This window comes from Malaya genurostris, chromosome 2 (assembly GCF_030247185.1).
Source record: "Malaya genurostris strain Urasoe2022 chromosome 2, Malgen_1.1, whole genome shotgun sequence".
Classification (NCBI taxonomy): Eukaryota; Metazoa; Arthropoda; class Insecta; order Diptera; family Culicidae; genus Malaya; species Malaya genurostris.
Genome location: NC_080571.1, coordinates 268,743,566 through 268,766,047, shown reverse-complemented (window position 1 = coordinate 268,766,047; position 22,482 = coordinate 268,743,566). Strand labels below are relative to the sequence as shown.

The following is a 22,482-nucleotide window of genomic DNA, read 5'->3' as shown; positions in this document are numbered from 1 at the left end:
ATTTGAGCCATCTTCGAGAGAAGTAGGTGACATTATTTTTATTGTTCAATACATAGCTGTAATTCCGGAACTGGAAATCGGATTGAAATTCAGTGACCTTACATGGGACTATACTAGCATTCATTTGAATTTAAGTTTGTCGAAAATTAGAACAGTGTCTTGTGAAAAAAGTTACTGGCATTATTTCCATCGTTTTTAAAGAAAATAAATTCCATTTGATGCCACTACATTTGAAATCGAAATATTAACGATTTTCAAATATAGTGGCAGAAAGTGAAATTTATTTTCCTTTAAAGCGATGGAAATAATGTCAATAATAGATACTAGTATTTCGGTGCGCTATTTGCAACTTTCTTCAGTGTACCAGTTCTAAGTCTGATACGCTGATGAAGGTTATCTTTGTCTGTTACTATCTCGTGACATTAGTAGTGAAATAGCAAAAAAATAGCATAGTGGAATTAAACGGAATTTATTTTCTTCAAAGGCGATTTAGCTCATTCTAGAGATGGGCAGTTCGCGAATGGTTCAAAAGAACTAGTTCTTCTGGAAAACTGAGTGAACAATAGTTTTTTTTTGTTGAAGAGCAATATTCTCAAATCTTTTCAAAACAAAAAAAGTTAAAAAAAGAAGGTGTGGACATGAAATTTTCGAAATCGAAAAAAAAGTCCCCAAAATTTTTTCGAGGTAACACTAAATCTCTACGTTTCATGCAATTTTAAAATTTTCGGCATCAAAAAAAATTTTCGATTTAGGAAATTTCATGTACTCCCCCCTGTGGTGCTTTTTTAAGATCGAAAATTTTCAAACTGGGGCAGCACCCCTAAGCCATTTCCGATTTAGCTCAAATTTAGCATGAGGAGTTTTTTCGAGGTGCTTAAAATTTTGAGCACTAGAGCACGATATTAGAGGTGATCCCAAAATATTGGCACCTTAATTTATATATATATATATATATATATATATATATATATATATATATATATATATATATATATATATATATATATATATATATATATATATATATATATATATATATATATATATATATATATATATATATAAGAGCGGTAAAAATCAACGTTTTTTGTCGGTTTCGTCACTTATACCATTATATATCCGGAACCAGAAGTTACAGCCATTTGATCTTCGAACTTGATCAATTGCCTAACAATAGCTTTCAAACGGGTCTAAGTTTATTAAAATCGGTTCAGCCATCTCTGAGAAAATTGAGCGGTAAAAATATCTTCGAAAAGTGCACACACACAGACATTTTCCGATCTCGTCGAACTGAGTCGAATGTTATATAACACTATGGGTCTCCGAGGCTCCGTTCGAAAGTTGGTTTTTCCAGCAATTCTAATACTTTTCTATTGATGAAAGGCGGCTCTCAATTTGGTCATTGTTTTGCGTGCCGTGTGGGATGTGGCACCGTCTTGTTGAAACCACATGTCAGGTATGTCTAATTCTTCCATTTTGGGCAAAAATCGTCAATCATCACACGGTAGCGCTCGCCATTCACAGTAACGTTTCGCCCATCGTCACCTTTGAAGAAGTACGGCCCGATGATGCGACCGGACCATAATTCACACCAAACCGTAACTTTTTGGCAATGCATTGGTTGCTCTTGCAAAGCTTCTGGCTGGTCTTCACACCAGATTCGGCAATTTTGCTTGTTAACGTATCCATTCAAGCTGAAATGAGCTTCGTCGCTGAACACAATTTTTCTATCAGTTCGCCTTCACGTTTAAGGCGACAGTAACCAAATACAATATTGTGTAGAGAACAATAGTACGATCTCGAAATGAGTGAGCCAAATGAACAAAAGCTGCCACAGCATATACGAAAGAATACAATTATTGTTGACTTCAGACAGTGCTAAATTCGACCTTCGATACGTTGTTCGTTCGTAAGTCGATTCATGATTAAATAATAGACCAAAAAGAACAAGTTTCATGTGAGATCTGTCAAAAACAATGCTGCCAGAAAGATACCAGCAAAAAATACCCTTTATTAGCAACCTCTGAAAAAGTTAACAATTATTACTTCAATTGCATGCAAGAAAGTTATTGCTTTTCCATTAAAGAATTTGTTACCAACGAAATATAGTTGGAAGCTACGGTTTTTGAAGAAATATTCAAAATTTTGTGAAGAACGTACGGTTTTTGAAGAAAACATTCAAATTTTCTGAAGAACGAATAAACGGTTTAGACGAACTAGTTCTTTTGGCAGCACTATCAAGTTCTGAACGGTTCTTTGAATTAAACTGTTTTGCCCATCTCTTGTTCATTCCACTAACTGCTCCAAAAAGTAATTTTGGATATTTTTCCTTATTTTTGGTACATGCAAAGTCTTGGCATTACATTCCTTTTGTGGAATTTGGCCTTTCTGTTTCAACAGACTTCGCAGCCGATTCTTAGTGTACAGAATCATTGCATGGCTAGTACTATGGATCCTACTGACACTAAGAATCCTTCCAGGTCGGGGCTCGAACATACGACAACTGACTTGTAAGACCAGCGTCCTATGCATTAAACCGCACGTCAAAAATAAATTGTGTGTTCTCCGTTCTTTGACTCCTGAAGAATGTTATCGGATTACACTGGCCTATTCATGCGAGTTTTATAAAAACCTATTGTGCCAGTCTTACACAGAATCGTGACTTCCAGCTGCTATGAAGTTCATGCAAAAGTAAGACTTTTATGAGCAAAGGAATCTTCGATTTCACAGTGATTGCATAACCTTTCTATATGAGAAAGGCAAAAAAAAATTTTTCTTCGATTCTAAAAAAAATAACCGAAATCGGTTTGTTTGACCGTCTACTGATAAAAACCATCAAATTGGAAAAGATTTGAGGTCGATTTAGAAATTTTAAGGTTTTTACCCATTTTCAGTGATGATATAAAATTTTTAACACACTTTATCCTATATTTCCGGATCCGGAAGTCGGATCCGCATGAAATTCAGGAATAACGCATGGGACTACAGGACCTTTCATTTGAACCTAAGTTTGTGAAAATCGGTCGCGCCATCTATGAGAAAAGTTAGAACACTTTTTTTTTTCTTTTTGCGCATTTTACCCCATAACTGCCGAACCCGAAGTCGGATCCAAATAATATTCAGGAATTTTTTATGGGACCACAAGACCTTTCATTTGAATCTAAGTTTGTGAAAATCGGATCAGCCATCTCCGAGAAAACTTAGTGCAAAAAAACGTTACATACACACATACGCACATACACACACACATACACACACACACACACACACACACACACACACACATACACACACAGACATTTTGCGTACTCGACGAACTGAGTCGAATGGTATATGACACTCGGCCCTCCGGGCCTCGGTTCAAAAGTCGGTTTTCACAGTGATTGCATAACCTTTCTATATGAGAAAGGCAAAAACGCAAAATTTCAATTTTTAATAAATTTCTTTATTATCGCCTTCAAAGTACTCTCCTCCTGCGGCAATACATGCATGCCAAGGTATGGCCTTTAGTTCACGCAGCGAATTCTCTTTTATGGTCTCTATGGTCTCAAAACGCGTTCCCCGCAATGGCAATTTGAGTCTGGGGGAAAGGAAAAAGTCACACGGGGCCATATCTGGAGAGTTGATGATATTGGTAGAGTTTTTGGCCAAAAACTGCGACACAACCAACGCTGTGTGAGCCGGCGCATTATCGTGAAAATTCAGCTTTTTTGACACCAGCCGAGAAGCGACGCGTTTCAAACCCAAAACATCAGTTAAAATGTGTTCGGCTGATCCATAAGAGATGCCCAACAACACAGCAATCTCTCTAATCGGTACAGAACGATTTTGCAACACGATTTGTTTCGCCGATTCAATGTTGGGCGGCCAGGGATCTCATCATGATCCAAGCTTGTACGATCACCTTTGAAGCGTTTATACCACTCGTATGCCTGTGTTTTTCCTAGACACGATTCACCAAAGGCCTTTTCTAACATTTTCAACGTTTCGGAGCACTTAAATCCATTTGCAACACAAAATTTGATGCACGCACGTTGTTCTAAATTTTCATCCATTATAAAAATCGCCACACGAAAATTTTTCAACTTCTTTGTATAGACGCCAAACAAAAACTAATCGTACGATAGCGTCAAAATTTGACAGAATGTGTATAAAAGTGTTGCCAACGTTGAGAGAATAAAAGTTTACCGATTGGACAAGCGCTGGAATTTTAAAATGAAAATTCCCGTTTTTTTATCATAAGGTATGGCTAGCACCAGACACGTATCCATAATGACGAGGCTCGGCCTCATGTAGTGTCTGCAATCAAAAACAACTTATATAATAGTTATCCCGCCTCATAGTTCATGCTTGGTGACATATAAATACAGATTTATAACAGGTTTTTTTTCGAATACGCTTCAGTCTAAGAATCCAAAAAACTAGCATGATTCATTCATGAATTTAATAGACTCGAACTTTTTAGGATCAATTTTTGTGCAGAAGGCTTTGGAAAAAAAAATTGTTATAATATTTTCATGATATAGCTTCAAATTTTGGTTATAAGTAATCACAGCGAAATTACTTCCTACCGGTAGCGAAATGAGAACTGGCCAGGTGACATCGTAACCCCCGCAATAGGCAAATATTGGACAACCCACTTGAATGTGGTAATGAAAATTGAAGGATTCCCGGTAGGTGCGAAGGCACAAAAACCAATGACTGTCGTACGATATGATGGATCGATTCAGTGCAACCGACTTTGATTGATTGGTAGGAACGATTACATCAGATAACCCTCCAACAGACACCCTCGTTGGTCGTTGATAATCGTGTGGTGTCTGCTAGTGTTTATCTCGATTATGAAAGGTTTTGTGAAGTGTGGGTGGGTGATAAAATAAATGATTCGTTCGTTTTAAGAATGTTGCATTATTGATTTTGGTAACATTGACTAAGCAACTAAAGATGTGATAATGAATACAGCGAAACTGAAAGAAATAATTTGGATTGCAGTAAAACTTCCAAAACTGTAGACGATTCGATTTCAACTCATGTAATTAAAAAATCGCACAATTTTACATGTTTTTTTTTATGCACGCACGTTTTCTAAATTTTCATCCATTATAAAAATCGCCACACGAAAATTGTTCAACTTCTTTGTATAGACGCCAAACAAAAACTAATCGTACGATATGCGTCAAAATTTGACAGAATGTGTATAAAAGTGTTGCCAACGTTCAACGGTTCTTTCTTGATTATAAGGTATAACTGCATTCTTACCAAACTTGAACACAAGTTTGATTAAGAGAAGCTTGAATATCGAAATCCGTATCTCAAGTATGTACAAAGTTATAATTGCATACATTTGGGCTATTGATGTAAGTTCGTCGGCTACAAAACAAATACAAATCAAGACAAGCAGAGTCTATATTCTGGGTTCGCGTGTTTGGTGTTGGTTCCTAATAAAGATTAATCTTAGCAGACTCTCGTGCAAATGCGGATTCAAAAGTGTGACGATTGTCTGAGCTGTTTGATTGAAAATGTCGATCATTAGAAATTTTGATTGCCTTGTTCCACATCAATGCCTCGAACAACTCCATGGGGCTAATCCTTGTAGTTTTTCGCTTAGCTTTTAAATTCTTGTGAAAGATTTGTTCGAGCATCTTCTTCGACACCAGTTTTTACCAATAACAGCTTCCGAGTTTCAACGGTCGCAAGAAATTTTAATACCAAAACACATAACATTGAGAAGTCAAATGGTTTGTCATACCGGAGATGTGTGCAAAGTTTTATCGCTATCGGTTTTGCCACCTTTTCTGCTTTCAATTTCTGGATTTTTTTTTGTAGGTAAAAAATAGTCCGATCGCTTATGGAAAACGTTGTTTTCGCTTGATATCGAGCCTATTGCTGTTTACGCCCTAACTGCTGGTCTAAGCATACTAGATCCGCAATGAAATCATTTCGAGCCGTCTCGATTTCGCTTTGACAGTCTAGTTGACATCCAAAACGTGAGTTGAGTGTTTGCTCTAGCAATTATCTACCAACAATATCAGTATTTGTTGAACCGAATCCAATTTGTTAGTTAGGTCGAGGTGTGCTCTACAATTCAAACGATCTTAAATCAAATACAAGCTTAAGTAAATTTACTGTATCATTGGCCATAACATATGACACCCGGGTGGCCCTCTCACTCTATTCCTGTCATTCGCATGCGCGATAGTTTCGCGCGGCCGGCTTCTCACCAACACCAACGTCAGCACCGGGTTCGGCTGCCCACCCAAACGAACAGAACGTTTTATTTTATTTTTCTTTCATACTGACGGATCACATCTTCAAGGTCTATTAAGGTCAAACACCGATTACCGTAACAAGCAAAATTTTACTATTACTCAATCACTGCAGTTTGTCCTGTCGATTGGTGAGAAAGTTTCTCCGAAAAAAAAACAGTTTCTTCTGTGAAATTAATATTCGTCCTTTTTCGCTTCTTCTCCCATTTACAGACGTTCTATATCGTTGGACACAGCAACGCGCCTAAGAGAAGCCGCCATGAGTAAACTAATTCGCCAGGTATCGATCGAATCGCCCGCACCAAAGATCAAAGATTCCGTGTTCAATATGGTGGTTCCAGTGCCGGATACACCACCGAACGGGGCCCGTATTTTGGTGGTGTACGCTGGAGCATGCTACCGTAAGAATCAGTCCACATCGATCTCGTCGATCAGCAGTCAGCTGTCGGATACCGGTGACATCACCACATCGTTGCATATACTAGCGAAACAGATGCAGGGCGGAAACTTTTCCAGTATTAGTGAGGAAGGTCCCGATAGCAAACCGGTTGTGGCACACCAGACCTCGGTTGCCATTCAGCACAATCCCGCGGCACATCATGGCGTCCGGGACGGTGCCTTGTTTCCCGGTTTCGAAGTGGCCGGCGTTATCGAGTCGCTTGGCAGTGAAATTAAAGAAGACTGTGGCTTCAAGGTAGGCCAACGTGTGATCATCTACCCGTACGAAGGTATCCCGGCCGGGTATTCCGAGCTGATGGTGGTTCCGGACCTGATCTATCTGATTCCAATTCCCGACTCGTTGCCACTCAGTGTGGCAGCAACGTTGCCCACCGGTGCTCTGCTGGCCCAGAGTGCTATCATTTCGGCACACAAAATCGTGGACAATCTGCTGTCGACGCGACCAAACGAGAAGGTTAAGATTCTGATCGTCGGTACCGGTGGGCTGGCACTGTGGGCCATCCGAATTGCGGCCCAGCACTTCTACGCTCCCGCTACCAAGGACAAAATTCAGATCACCGTGGCCAGCCTCCGAGATGAAGGGTTCGTACTGGCGAAGAAGTGTGAAAAGTAAGTACCGTTGTCTAATTGTTTATGATATGCTGAAAAAAAACTGCACAGTTGCAAATGATGTAGGCTTCATCATTCTTTTGTACTCTGATCAATTTGTGTTGCTTATCGTCACCACCTTCATGTATCTGGGTGGTGACGACAGTCTTTTCATCAGGTATCCACAAGTATCCAGAAAGATGATAAAAATGTATAGAAAGCTATGCAAAATATTTCGAAAAGTATATAAGTATTGACGGCTTTCTCAGTCCCAAATCACTAGGCAAACGATTTAATTCTTAAATTGCACGACGTTTCGGCCGTTTTTTGTGGCCTTTTTCAAGGGAAATTTAGTGAATTCGTTTTTGTTGAGTACGTTGATTGCCAACGGTAAAAAATTCAACTATTTTTAACGGCATACATATTCCGAAAAAGATTGCTATATTAGTTCTCTTGCAATGAGTATGTTTTATTTAAAAACAACGACAATTAATTAGTTTTTTTGGCATTAAAAATGCCTTACTTTTCGCTATACGGGGCCGGGTGTCAATTAAAAGTTTCAACAATAGACGCGTAACCTTTTTGCCTTTCGAACCGAGGCCCGGAGGGCCGAGTGTCATATACCATTCGACTCAGTTCGTCGAGTACGCAAAATTTCTGTGTGTGTATGTGTATGTATGTATGTATGTGTGTGTGTATGTAACGTTTTTTGCACTAACTTTTCTCGGAGATGGCCCATAAAAAATTCCTGAATATTATTTGGATCCGACTTCCGGTTCGGGAGTTATGGGGTAAAATGCGCAAAAATAAGAAAATATGTGTTCTAACTTTTCTCATAGATGGCCCGACCGATTTTCACAAGCTTAGGTTCAAATGAAAGGTCCTGTGGTCCCATGCGTAATTCCTATATTTCACATGTTTTCTTCCTCGTATTGTTGCCATATTATTTACCGACACTTTCCGAAGATTATCGACGATTTTGAAGAAGGATTAATAAAATTTCACTATTACTGAGTTTACTGGTACAACATTTTTCGTTAAAATAAATAAAATCTTCTCTTGGTTCGATTAACTGTTTATAAAATTAATAAGTTTGTACGTTTCTTGGAAATTATTATCATACAATAAAATAGTTTCATTTGTTCAGGCTTAAATCTTTAGGTAGTTTGTATCTAAAATTGAGCTTTCAAGTAACTTTGAATTCAACACAATTGACTTCTGGTGAAAGGACGTTATTCAAAACTTAACAATTTAAAAATTTGTGGAAAGGGATCAAAATTGAATAGAATCAATTATCAAGAAAGAATCTGATTGTCAATTTTATCATTCGCTAACAATCTAAGCGCTTACACTAGAGCAAGTTTGTAATTAGTCAATTGAATAAGTTTTTTGTTTAGTGTATCGTCATCATTATCATCTTTATTTTTGTATTAATTATGAAGACCCTAGAAACGTTCCATTTTTAATGTTATTGTGCTCGGTCGTTTCTTGAATACAACCCTCTAATTTTTGTTTGTTCCGATCAACTTCACATGTGATTCAAACGGAGCAAACGTGAGTTATACACTTATGAGAATCGTGTGAGAAATGTTCTATTCGTTGCAAGTTGAATAATTTTTGTATCAGACAAATAAACTTTGTTATCGTTCCGAACCCAAGTAACATTTTTAATATTAATAAATACTTGTAGCTGTCTTCAATGCTACATAATAAATCTTGCATTAAAACATTAAACTCCACGAAAGTTTACTGAAAACTTCTATAGTAGAATATTCCTGCCAAGTATACCATTCTTCATAAGGTTTATAAATCAAAGTGAAGAATCAGCATAAACCTGCGTTAAATCCTTTTCGAAATGATTTCAAATTCAAGAAAATTTTGGAACCAGCGCAATGAATAAACTTTTATTTTGATATTTTTCTTGAATATGTGTGTGTGTCATGTCGGTTTTGAATGCAATCAGTAAAAATATCGTTGATTTTAATTACGACTTTTTCTGAATTCTTTTATTTTTATCGCGAATGTCAGTGGCGTCTCGTTCTCATGTGCATCTCGTGCACTGCACAGCCGGTCAAAATCAGTCAGATTATATTTTAGATTCTCATTTTATTCGATGAAAGCAGGTCGGATAGTATAGAATATAAATGATGAGCAATTTTGTCCACAGCAATTTTACAAAATTTCAAGTATCGCTTGTCACTCTGTGAGAACTTGTATGCATACCTTCAGGAGGGGCTTCAGTGGCTTATGTTTATGGTAGTTGAAAACAAATGGCTGTCTCAGTTGTAAAGTCAAAACGGTTTTATTGATGAAGTTATTGACAGATTTGCTCGATATGCAGAGCGCCAAATGCTTTTATTGTGTCGATGATATGAGATAAGTTTAATAAAAAATCCCATCCAAAAATATATCAATATTTCATTGTATTGAAAAACACTAGCGAACATTCATTTCTCAATCCGTATCTTTCATTTACAACGAACTGTTACAATTGATTTCATACCGCATAAGCAGTGCACAACCCGTAAATGTCGCCGCTGGTGAATGTATAGATAAAAAACGCTTCTTAATCCACCTAGTGGTGTGATAATGCCTTTCTCTTCTTTCATAACAGTCTCATGAAAATATGTTTCATACTTTTATTAAATAAATTTGGATACTAATTTTGACACCAATAGATTCAGATTGATTCGAATAGTTCACAAAAGCATGCTTAAGTGTTTATGTCACACAGTCAGCATCATTTTTCCAAACTAGTGCTTGACATTTGCGTTGCCTATTTGTATGAGAACAGTGATGCTAATCTAAAAAAAGCCTTCTTAGTCCACTTAGTGGAATTTTCATATATCTTGAAAAATCACCATAGGGGGGAGTACATGAAATTTTCGAAATCGAAAAACAATTTTTGATGCCAAAAGGCTTAGAATTGCATGAAACGTCGAAATTTAGTGTCATCTCGAAAAAAAAATTTTATGAAAAAATCGACTTTTTGGGACTTAGAAAAAATATCAAAGTCCCAAAAAGTAGATTTTTTCAAAAAAAAAATTTTTTTTTGAGATGACACTAAATTTCGATGTTTCATGCAGTTTTAAGAGTTTCGGCATCAAAAAAAATTTTCGATTTTGGAAATTTCATGTACTCCCCCCTATGGTGCTTTATCAAGATCGAAAATTGTCAAACCTTTACCACCGGGCAGCACCCCTTAAGCATGTCCGATTTAGCTCAAATTTTGCATGAAGGCTTTTTCCGAGGTGCTTAAACTTTTGAGCACTAGAGCTTAACGAAAATAGAGGAGATCCCAAAATTTTGGCACCCTTATAACACATGGATCAATAAGTCCCGATACTAATACCGTTTTCGTTTATTGATCAGAGCAACCCGAAAGCTGACCCAGAGTCGCCCAAACAACGTTTGATATGTTTGTTTTAGCAACCTGAGGTCGCTCTAGATCGGACTCCAATCGCGTAGTTTCGCTCTGAAAATTTTATCGGGTCGCACCACGCATCCAGCCGAGTTTGTTTATTTTTTCTTTTTTTTATGAGTTGTTGTTTAGGGCGCGTACCACGTGTTCGTTTTACTCGGAGTCAGAGTAGCCCGCGTCTAGGTTCAAAAACGAAAACGGTATAATAATGGAAACAACATTTTTTTTGCAAATTTTTTTTTATTCATCAACATAATCACCTTTTAGGGTGATACAATGGTTCCAACGTTTTCCAATTTTTCAATACCATGTTTATAAAAAAAATTATCTTTCGCTTCAAAATAAGCTTCAGTTTCAGCGATGACCTCCTCATTTGAGCCAAATCTTCTTCCCTGGAGCATTTTTTTAAGATCAGTAAAGAGCCAGTAGTCACTGGGGGCTAAATATGGCGAGTATGGGGGGTGGGGAAGCAGATCAAAGCCCAATTCGTTCAATTTCGCCATTGTTTTCATCGACTTGTGGCAGGGTGCATTTTGTTCCATCGAAAGCAATCGCGGCACCCACTTGGAAAAAACCTTTTTCATGCTCAATTTTTCATGAAGGATAGTGAATACACTTCCATATGATATCTGTGTCATCTCAGCAATCTTACGAAGCTTCACTTTACGATCTTTCATTATAATTTTTGTCACTTCACTCACGTTTTCCGGTGTAACGGCTTCCACAGGTCTACCCGAGCGTTCCGCGTCATTTGTGTCGGTACGACCACGTTTAAACTCGGCGAACCACCGACAAATCGTTGCTTTTGATGGACAAGAGTCCGGATAACATTTTTCAATCCATTGTTTCGCTTGCACGGTTTTTTTACCCATTAAAAAACAATGTTTTATCAAAACACGAAACTCGGTTTTTCCATTTTTTAAACAAACTACAAAACGACTTTACTCCAACCTCAGCTGTTTCTGGTCGGATCGACTTGAAATTTTGACCCGTTTCAAGCAAAGGTTAGTACTCTAGAAAGACGTGGGTACTGGTTTACTACTAGCGCCATCTCTGCTTTAGTCTCGGGACTTATTGATCCATGTGTTATATATAAGAGCGGTAAAAATCAACGTATTTTGTCGGTTACGTCACATATACCATCATATATCTGGAACCAAAAGTCACAACCATTTGATCTTCGAACTTGATCAATGGCCTGACAGTAGCTTTCAAACGAGCCCAAGTTTGTTAAAATCGGTTCAGCCATCTCTGAGAAAATTGAGCGCGTTAAAATACAACGCTTTTTGTCGGTTACGTCACTTATACAATCATATCTCCGGAACCAAAAGTCCCAGTAATTTGATCTTCGAACTTGATCAATGGTCCAATAGTAGCTTTCAAACGAGCCCAAGTTTGTTAAAATCGGTTCAGCCATCTCTGAGAAAATTGAGCGCGTTCAAATATCTTCTAAAAGTGCACACACACATACACACACAGACATTTTCCGATCTCATCGAACTGAGTCGAATGGTATATAACACTATGGGTCTCCGAGGCTCCGTTCGAAAGTCGGTTTTTCCAGCAATTCTAATACCTTTCTATAGAGAAAGGCAAAAAGAATTATTACTAATCGCCGTGAAATAAATGCACTTTTCGTGAAAGTCTCCATGATTTATAAAAATTGATTTTTGGGCTTCATCGTCATTTTTGTATAAATATGTTTCGCTGCGTCAAAACTTATGCATACGCTCTGAAATAGAATCATTGAAGTCCATCATATTTCCTTGTTTTTGTATTTTGAACTTTATTTGATGTCATTAAATGCTACGGTATAGAACATCTAAATTTTTTTCTTAATGCAAAGTAACAAATCAAAAAGCCCGCAACAAATGTAGCATAAAAATATTTTAGAACCATCAAATTTACACGAACGGTTCAGTTTGAACTGCTATACTGTGATGAGTCGAAGATGAAACATTAGTTTACAATCCAGTTTTGGCCCATCTTAACAATTATTAACCCGAATTTGTAGATAAAAGAAATCACTAATTCGTTGTTTTAATGTTCCCTGTCTTGTTAATATATTTGCTTGTTTTTAGTTTCTATCTCATAAGTACTGAGAATACTTGAGGCTGGTATAAAAATATCCCGAATATAGATATCTTTTTGTTCGTTTTGACACAAGGATTAACGTAGTTTGTAATATCGACTCGTGGCTCGTTGATTTCTGTAGATGACCAGCGATTCAAATGACCACTCTTCATCGTGATCGCAAGTCACATAAGAAGGAATTTGTTCGCTCATGTGCATACCTAACACAAACACACTGGTAAGAATTCCGAGTGGAGAATTTCCCACTAATACTTCTCGATGCAGAAATTCTCTTCGTATTGCGACGTGTCTTTTCGAAAAATACGCATGCTTTACATTATCATAAACGATGATGTTTTTTTTTTCATGAGCACCCAGCATGATATGAAGCAATCTATCGAATCATTATTTGGAGAAGGCTAGTGGCAACTTTTTCTAGCAAAAACAAAAAATGTTCTAAATTTTGTGATGTTCCCTCTCCCGATTTTACGAACGCTTTGCAAGTATTTTGTATCGCCTGTTTAGCATCTGAGCTTTATTTGTCCCACCAAGGGCTGGGAAGTTTTATGTACTTGCACCAGAAAATCGTTTGGTGTGTGCATGTTCTGCTGCTTCCAGAATCGAATAAATAAAGATCAGTTTGTCAGTAACAAACAAGCAACCCATGCCTCGTCCACAGCGGCAGTTGGTAAAAACTTTGAATGTAAAAACCGGATAAAAACATTGGTTTTGAAAAAATCGGATAAGATTTTGTTCGGTTTTTTCATTCGAAGTTTTTTTTGTCCGGTGGTAGCAAAAATATGTTTTTGAAAGACTCTTGCATTGCAAAATCCAAGTGCGGTGTTTGCTCTCAATGCTTTTATCCGGGTTTTGCATTCAAAAATAATTAAATTGGTTTTTCAAACTGAGTTGCATTTATCTGACATTTGCATTCATTTATCACTAAAATTTTGCCTCATTTTTTAGTCAATTTCATTCAGATTGAGTAGGGTAGATAACAAAAGTATGCGCTTACGTCACATATTCGGTAACATTTCTCAAACCAAATGTATGGAAAATAATACATTTGAACTTTATAGGATTAAATCTACAGAACCAAAACAGTCAGTCATACGATTATCGAATTCGATCAATAATAGTTGTTGTGATGTGTGTAAAATGTTTTTTTTTTTGTAGATTTACAAACACTGTGAGAGAAAACTTCGTATAGATCTTCAAGAATCTTTGAAGGTTCTTAAAAGAACAAATTTGTGAAATTCATCCGACATTTACCATTGTTGAGTACTTTTTGTCAGCATTTATTTATCTATACCAGAACCTGAATTATGGACTTTCAGGAACTGGAGCTGAACAGAAGAACTAAATTTGAAACCTGGGATTGGCTCCGATTTCAGTTGCCAAATTCAGGTTCGGAATCTAGATCAGAATTTAGTTCACGAATTTGGTTCTTAAATTCTGGAACTGACCTTATTTCCAGAATCCAGATTCCGAATTCAACTCTGGAACTAAATTCGGAACTTGAATTTCGGACCTGAAATAGGGCGCTGAATTCAATTCCAGCATACAGGTATAGGAATTAAATTCAGAATCTGAACTCAGAGAGTAAGTTCAGGAATTGAGTTCAGAATTTAATTCTTTTTCAAAAGCGAGTTTCAATATTTTGGTTTCGGAATTCAGATATAAAATTTTGTTCCAAAATAGAATTCATTTTTATAACTTGAATTTTGAAATTAATTCTTGAATCAGAATTCTGAGTACAGATTCCGAACATAAATTAAGACACTAAATTCAGTTCCAAAATCTACTCAAGAAGTAAGTTAAATAAATCTTCCTGTTCCAGAGTCTTAATTTTAAATTTTGAACCTGTATTCTGGAACTAAATTCTGCAACTGGATTTTGAATCTAAATTCTAAACTTCAAATTATGTTCAGAATTCAGGTGGACCAGAATCCACACTCAGAACTCAGATTTAAAATTCAGTTACAGAATCTCGTCACAATGTCATGAAAGCGAATGAGATCACGACTTGAGCGTTTGAGGCTTTATAGCACGCAGGAGGTCACGAAGTCCATTTCCACGTAAAGCACAATAAGAAATGATCGATTTTCGGCCATGGTTTATCTGTTATCAGGAATCGGGAATCAGAACTAATTGGCTGAAGTGGTACGTTCCCCTAGTTATTTAGAGATTTGTGACTTGCCGTGGCTTCTCATCAATAAATCTCATTCGAATTAACCTTCTAATTTTTTTTTCAAGTTTATCAGTAAATTTTCTAAACTTTTCAAATTGTCCGAAATATGTTCATTTTCACGGCTACATTTTAAATAACAACATTTTTCACTCATCCATTCCAGGGTCAATCTAGTCCAGTGGAATGAAGATCTGTACGAAAAGCAACTGATTGAGCGCACGCACGATGCCTGCGACGGACTGGTGGACATCGTGATCGACTTCGGTACTACCTCGCGCAGCTTGCACCGGGCGATGAAGTGTCTGACCAAAGGCGGAACTGCATTCATCAGTGACGAACACGCCGAAAAGCTGCTGGCCAAGTACTCCAAGCGGGCGGAAGACCGAGGTGTGTTGATCGAGGTCGTTCCGACTGGTACCATCGAGCAGCTGCATGCGCTCGTCAAACTGGTGGCCGCCAACGAGGTAAATACGTCGTTGTGGAAAGACTGCGTATAATTGCCATCCATTAATGATGAATTTTATTTTCCCTGCAGATTGAACCACCCCCGCACACAGTATTCCCTTCGGAACAGGCTGCTGAAGTAGTACGCAAACTGGCCAGCTCGGAAATACCTGGCCGTGCCATTTTGAGATTCCATGAGATCGAGTAAATACATCCCCCTCACATCAACCCACACCAACACTAAAACCGTGTAGTTTTTCAAAAACATACATAGACATAGTAGCACTAAAAACTAAAACTAAAAAAATTTCTCCTAAATACCTTCACACAATAGAACATATACTTACCATAAGTGAGAAAGTAACTAGTGAACAATTGACGTTGAGGAGAAGGAGAATTTATCTACGTGCGGTTAGCCGAAAGGAGGCACCCCAACGCGCTTATTCATTCTAATTTGATTATCTCCTGGGGTAAATGATGCAAGCAACAAAGTGTCGAAAGAAGATAAACCAATCAGCGCAGAAGTAATGTAAAATGGCTAGAATTTGTTGCAGAAAAAGTTCTGAATTACATTGAAATATATAAATGTATAATTTAGTCTAAGGACGGAACGAAGCAAAAGCATTGCAATTAATTCAATCGTTCATTTCGATTCTACGTTTAGTATGTAGATGTCAGTGTCTTTCAACATAACAAAAAAAAAACAATATGTTTCGAAACGTTTCATTCGTTTTGGCAGCACTTGTTTAGCTCAGCGTTGCATGATCAGTGATGATGATGATGATGATGATGCGCAAACAGACACCGGTGATCAGTTTTCAGGTAATGTCCAGTTGGAATACAAAGAAACACATAAATCAATTACATGATACCACAGAATTTTTGAACGAATGTCAGAACTAGTTTAAGCGTACGGCTAGAGCAGAACACAAGTCAACGGACTAATGTCTGAATTTGGTTTTCCTATCTGTATAGACTCAACACAATAAGTTTTATGTACAAAACAACACGAGGATTGATTAAGCTATATACTAATGACTAATCAGGATAACGGTTTGGACTATCAGGGATTTTGATGAGGGGTGATTATTGCAACACTCGTCAGGACTAATGAAAGCGACCTACATCTTTTTTCTACCATCTCAATGTGCGGTTTGAAGCAAGATATACCAGAATGAAAAACGTTTGGTTATTACTATATTTAATATACAAAATGCTTCAGTTGTGATTAGGTTCGCCCGTTACTGTCGGTTCAGATCCAAAGGATCTCGTCCGCAGGCGGGGAATGTGGTTGATTTATTTTATTTTTTCAATTTTTATCTCAATATCATAACCGATAAATGCAAACGATAAACAATACATAATTAAAATTATGCGATGTGTTTAGGATTACCTTAAACTTAATTATAGCTTAAAACAAAACAGAACAGAACAAAAACAAAACATGTGTATTATTGAAAAAAAAAATTAAATAAAACTGTATAGGAGTTTAAAAATTTACTCAGCGGGAAAGTTTTTCATTTTGAATTGTGAAAATTCTATTCGGAACAAGAGGCAATGCGTCTCCATCTTTTGAGTAGGATGGAAAAATATAGTACATAGTTTATTTGAAACATCGCCAGTCGGTTCGAAACAGTTGCATGCCATTGACCAAAGATCGTTTGTCATTTGATTTTATTTCAGTTTGACTTTTCTCGTGAAGAAAGGCTATGCGATCACTGTGAAAACCGACTTTTGAACAAAGGCCCGAATAAGTTCGTCGATTGTCTGTATGAGAAATATTGTCAGTCAATTTTCTCGGAGATTTTTATAAACTAAGATTGAAATGAGAGGTCTTATGGTCCAACACAAAGTTCCTGAATTTCATCTGGATCTAATTTTCGGTGTGATGTGTGTTAAAAAAAGAAAACAACTTTCACTTTCTTTTCTCTAAGATTTTCACCATCTCAGATTCAACTGAAAGGTCTTAGGATGTCATAAGAAATTCCCGATTTTTATTCCGATCCAATATTCGACTCCGGAGGTACAAGGTGTGATCATAACATAAGCTGCTACGCACTGATGAATCTAAGACGAAACGTAAATTTAAGTAAAATGGTTATGTGCAACCTTTTACCCTTTAAACTTACTCGATAAAAAATAACTGCTCGACTATCAAAATTGAACGAAATGTTGAAATAATGCACGAGATGGTCCACAACCGTAGAATGACAAATGTTCTTTGAGTTGGTTAAGTAGCGACAAGAGAAATTTTTATTTCAACGGCTGAACCATCGAGTTTAGTTCTTTGTTAGTAATGTACTGATACTTGTGAGACTCGAATTTTAATATTACCAGTTGAGGGCGATTTGCTTAAACCGAAGGGATAAAATCACGCAGTAAATCATTGAAACAATTGATGAAGGCTCTGCAAACAACCGATTAATTAAGTCACTTCGGCGCTCCAAAATGTTGATGCCATTTTTCTCGAATGTACAATGCAGGAATAGCAGAGTATTCCTCCTCCATTTGGAACTGAATGCTAGATTCTGAATCTGGAATCCTAAATTCTGAAACTATAGACAGGAACTGAGTTCTCGATACTGGAACTGTATTATGTATATGGGTTCTGGATCTGAACCAACCGAAATGAGGGGACGGGTAGGGTAGAACACTTTTGAAAAATCATTTATTTTTTTCGTTCATAATTATTTAATTATCAATTATAATTGAAAAAATTCTCTATTGATGAATGAATCTATAGCAATTTGTGATTTTTGTTTAATTTCAGGAGGCAAAGGGTGACAAGATTCGCGAAAATATCACAAAATTGTCTAAAACTAATCTAATTTTTTAAGTTCTAAAAAGCCATTGGTCAGAAACGGAAATTTTGCCATGAAATATTATTTTGTCTGGTTGGTGTCTTCATAAAAGCTGTTTTCAATCAACTGGCGTACTTTTTGATGTAAAAGGTCATTAGGGTGGTCCATGTTTGGATTGAAATCTGGAATCAAACTTTCATAATTGATTTTAAAAATTATTGCACTTCCAAGAAAAGTTGTATAAAATTTTATTTAGAACAACTTTGCAAACGAAGCTATCTTCCTAGCGCTTTATTTGATCGAGCTACATCAATATTTCGGAGTAATAGTAGGGTGGCTCGAAAAAAACATTTTTTGTTCTCACTTTTTTGTGAGCAGTTCTACGAGAAAGTTGTCTTCCATGGAGCTATCGAACTGATAATTGTACAGAATTCTGCTCACGAAATTTTTAATATAAGCTACCATTAAAATATTATGGTTGTTTTTCATCAAAGCCTTGTCAACCTTCTAATATTATTATTCGATAGATGCCAGATCGATAGAAATTATTTATTTATTTATTTATTTATTTATCAATGTATACATGACGTAAGGCTATGCCTTTTAAATTGTCACTGCCGAAGATACATAGGACAGTATTGTTAATTATAAACTAGTTTGCGAATGCTAATTTTGCTAATATCTAATTATTAAAATAATTTAAACAGCCTTTCTTGAACGTCGCTTCCGATGAAATACGTGTTAATACAGATGGCTCCGCACGAAAAACTTTCCTCCGTAACTTGATGTGTTATGTGTTGGTAGAATCAAGTTTCCAGTTCTGTTGCTTTGAGAAAAAGTCAGTTTCGCGAAAATGAAATTAGGTAACTTGCCATGTATAATTTGATGCAGAAAAAAGCACGATCTCATGGGATAGAACTGAGCAAAAGGACATCCAATTAAGTTTTTCTGCAAGTGACGTACCGATGCGCGGCGATTTTAATTATACACATAACGAACACAGTTGTTAGAGCAACTTCCAGTTTAGGCACCATAGCTGCGCTCATACTTATGTGAAGAACGTCTCCGAAGATGAAATACGGTAAGATGAGGCTCTTGAACAGATTCAATTTGATGTGTTGAGGCAAAGCGATGCCGTTTTTCATCGAAAAACACTGGTGGCGTGGATTGCTCTGATTTTGCACTTTCGAGCAGAAATGCAACATTTTGACGGTGTTTCATTGCGATTTCTGCTCGAAAGTGCAAAACCAGAGCAATCCACGCCACCAGTGTTTTTCAATGAAAAACGCCACGAATGTTGTTGATCTCAAAGTTCGAAGACAAGTATAAACTTTACCACATTGAGTCGCAACAGTCCTTGACCTCAATAATATTTTGGTCGATAACTACTTCGGATTATGAGGTGTCTCGACGATGTACTCCGAATGGCACAAGCTTGGTTTTAGAAAAGTTAATGCATAACGAGTTATCTTTAGCCCATCGCACCACTGCATGTCTATCTTCCATTAACAACACCAAAAGCTCCGCATGCGTCATACCAGGTTTTGAACATATCAATTGAACATCATCAGCGAACATCTGGACACCGCCGTTTTTCAAAACGTCAGGAAGATCGTTGATATACATTGAAAAAAGAATGGGTCCAAGCACAGATCCTCGCGGGACACCAGAAACAACCGACACCCTTTCTGATGTAGAACCGTGGCAACACACAAACTGCGTTCTCCCGGATAAATATGATTTTATCAATGCAACTGCCTGTTGATCGAAACCAAAGAGATAACGAAGTTTGCCGCATAAACGTAGATGTGAAATTGTATCGAAGGTCTTAGAGAAATCCAACAGCAGAAGCAATACTTGACTTTTTTATCAACAGCAACAGCACTATCATCCCAGACTTTGAGCAAAGCAGTTTTCACACTTTGACCTTGACGAAATCCAGCCTGCTTATCAAAGAGCAGACGATTACGATTTAAATGAGAAACAATTTGCGATTTCAGTAGTTTCTCAAAAGCTTTAGAAAGTCCACATACAATACTTATCGGTCTCAAGTTGTTGATCGTGTTTAAATGCTTTTTCTTGTTTATTGGTACAACTTTAGCCGATTTCCAGGCATTTGGAAAAGATGAGGACACAATAATTCTATTAAAGATGGACGATATGTGAGAAATGATGAGAGAAGTAATTATTTTCAGAAATTTCCATGATAGTTGGTCAGACCCAACAGCATTCAGTTTAATATCAAAAACGGCATTTATAACCCCATACTGCTGAACTTCTTGGAACGAGAAGACATTTAGACATTCGTTGGGTCGTAAATCACTCGAAGTTGTAGCATCGCTAAAATGCGTAAAGTGAGATGCAAAAGTGTTGTTTACTAAGTCAGGATCAAAGTTACATATGATCTCACAATTCTGTCTTCTGAGGCCCAATGATTTAAGTTGCTTCCATATAACGTTAGTGGAGTTTCTGAAATCGAAGTGCGTATTACAGTAGTCCAATTTTGCTTGTCTTATGAGGCCAGTAACACGATTTCGCAGTACCTTGTAGATCATCCTTAATCTATCTTTCTGATCATCCGCAGCAAATTTCCAATCTCTATATGCTATGTCTCTTTCCATTATTTTTGCATGGATTTCAATAGTAAACCACGTATTATGTTGTTTACGTTGTTTAACAATTCGTAAAGGAATAACGGAATCATGGACATCATTAATTTGTCTAGTGAAGAACTCGACCATACGATCCGTTTCTCTCATAGTATAAAACTGTGCCCAAGGAATCTGTTCTATGGCGATGCGCAAGGATTCTGCATCAAAGTTGACGTAATCTCTATAAGACTTATTCTGATTTTGTCGATGAGTGTCGAAATCCAGCGATGCAAAAATCAGATCGTATTTAGATAGACCCTACGCTCACTTGATTGAAAACACGTACCCGATCAGGTTCATTAGTCACTAACAAAGTTTTAAGAGATTAACAGTTTCGGAACTTAACTTTTTTTGTAGTTTAACATTTCAAAAATATTGTGTAAAAATTTCAAATGAATCGGAACAAAACTGTAAAAATACTGCACTCCAGAGTTGCGCCTCTTTGATCTCTGAAACGATGATAGTGGCTGAACATGAAGTCGAAGAACCGAGCAAGGGAGAAAGAATTAGACGCAGGCTTGCAAGGAACGAGATTGCTACTGAAAACGTTCTTTATGGGCCTTTATCGATGATTCAGTGTAAGTTACCAACAATATTTTTGCTCACTTTTTGATAAATAAAAATTAAACTCGTTTTTTCGAAAACCATTTTTTCGAATTCCTTGAACACGATCCTGCAAAATCTATTGAACCGATTCTTTTCGAACTTGGAACATACTTTCTTGGTATAAAATGCCTCCTCGTTACGTTTTTGATTTTTTTCCGTTTTCATATTATGGTAGTTTTTCAACTGAAAATTGACGGAAAATTTAGCGTAACAATCGAATTTTTTGCTTAAGTATACCACGAACTGTTAAAAAAATCAAAATAATAACTTGAGCACGACGGGTTGGCGGTTCAATGCATACGGCGCTGGTCTTATAAGCCAGTTGTCATATGTTCGAGCCTGGAAGGATTCATAGTGGCAGTAGGATCGTAGTGCTGACCATGCAATGATTCTGTACGCTAAGAATCGGCTGCGAAGTCACTTGAAACAGAAGGTCCAAATTCCACAATAGGAATCTAATGTCAGGACTCTGCTTTGCTTTGAGAACGACGGAGGGGGGAGAAATAACTCGTACTTTAAGTAAATTTAAGAACAATTTTGATTTCAGATAATTCTACGCCGAGTTATAGTGTCCACCGCGCAACGTGATTCTCAAAAGATATTTTTGGGAATGCCATGTTACCGCCTTATTTTTCAATAATAATATACGGAAATTTAACTAAATATTCTTTATGTGATGCTTTATAATGTAAAGCAAAATTTGAATAAATTTGCTTAAGCTGTTTCTCTGTAACAAATTACGAAAAATGTGTTTTTTGAATCGTTATCTCTTACTCTGAAAGTTTCATGCAGAACTATCTTCAGTCATTATCATTACTCATAACTCTAAGTAAATACTCGCAGTATGCATCGAAGAAACATGAAATATCTCATTTTTCAATATCCCTTAAAAATTTTCCATTAACATAACGCACTCTCAAAGAACTTTTTCTTAATATTTAAAAAAAAATAGCCTTTATTTTGATTTATTTATTTATTTATT

The 22,482-nt window shown here is 36.8% G+C and overlaps 1 protein-coding gene across 6 annotated transcripts in view; it reads left to right on the top strand.

The window, feature by feature from the left end:
- The window catches only part of LOC131429947 (uncharacterized), a 68,790-nt gene extending 51,848 nt beyond the window's left edge, over nt 1–16,942 (top strand). For 5 of the 6 annotated variants that reach the window (XM_058594489.1, XM_058594485.1, XM_058594487.1 and 2 more), the window contains 3 exons: nt 6,480–7,334; nt 15,162–15,462; nt 15,534–16,942. In XM_058594489.1, coding sequence (XP_058450472.1) covers nt 6,526–7,334; nt 15,162–15,462; nt 15,534–15,650 — 1,227 coding nt within the window. In that variant the 5' untranslated portion in view covers nt 6,480–6,525 and the 3' untranslated portion in view covers nt 15,651–16,942. Of the gene's footprint in view, nt 1–6,274; nt 6,398–6,479; nt 7,335–15,161; nt 15,463–15,533 lie in introns of those variants that run through there. The other variant, XM_058594488.1, reaches the window with a different exon arrangement.
- The last annotated feature ends 5,540 nt before the right edge of the window (nt 16,943–22,482 follow it).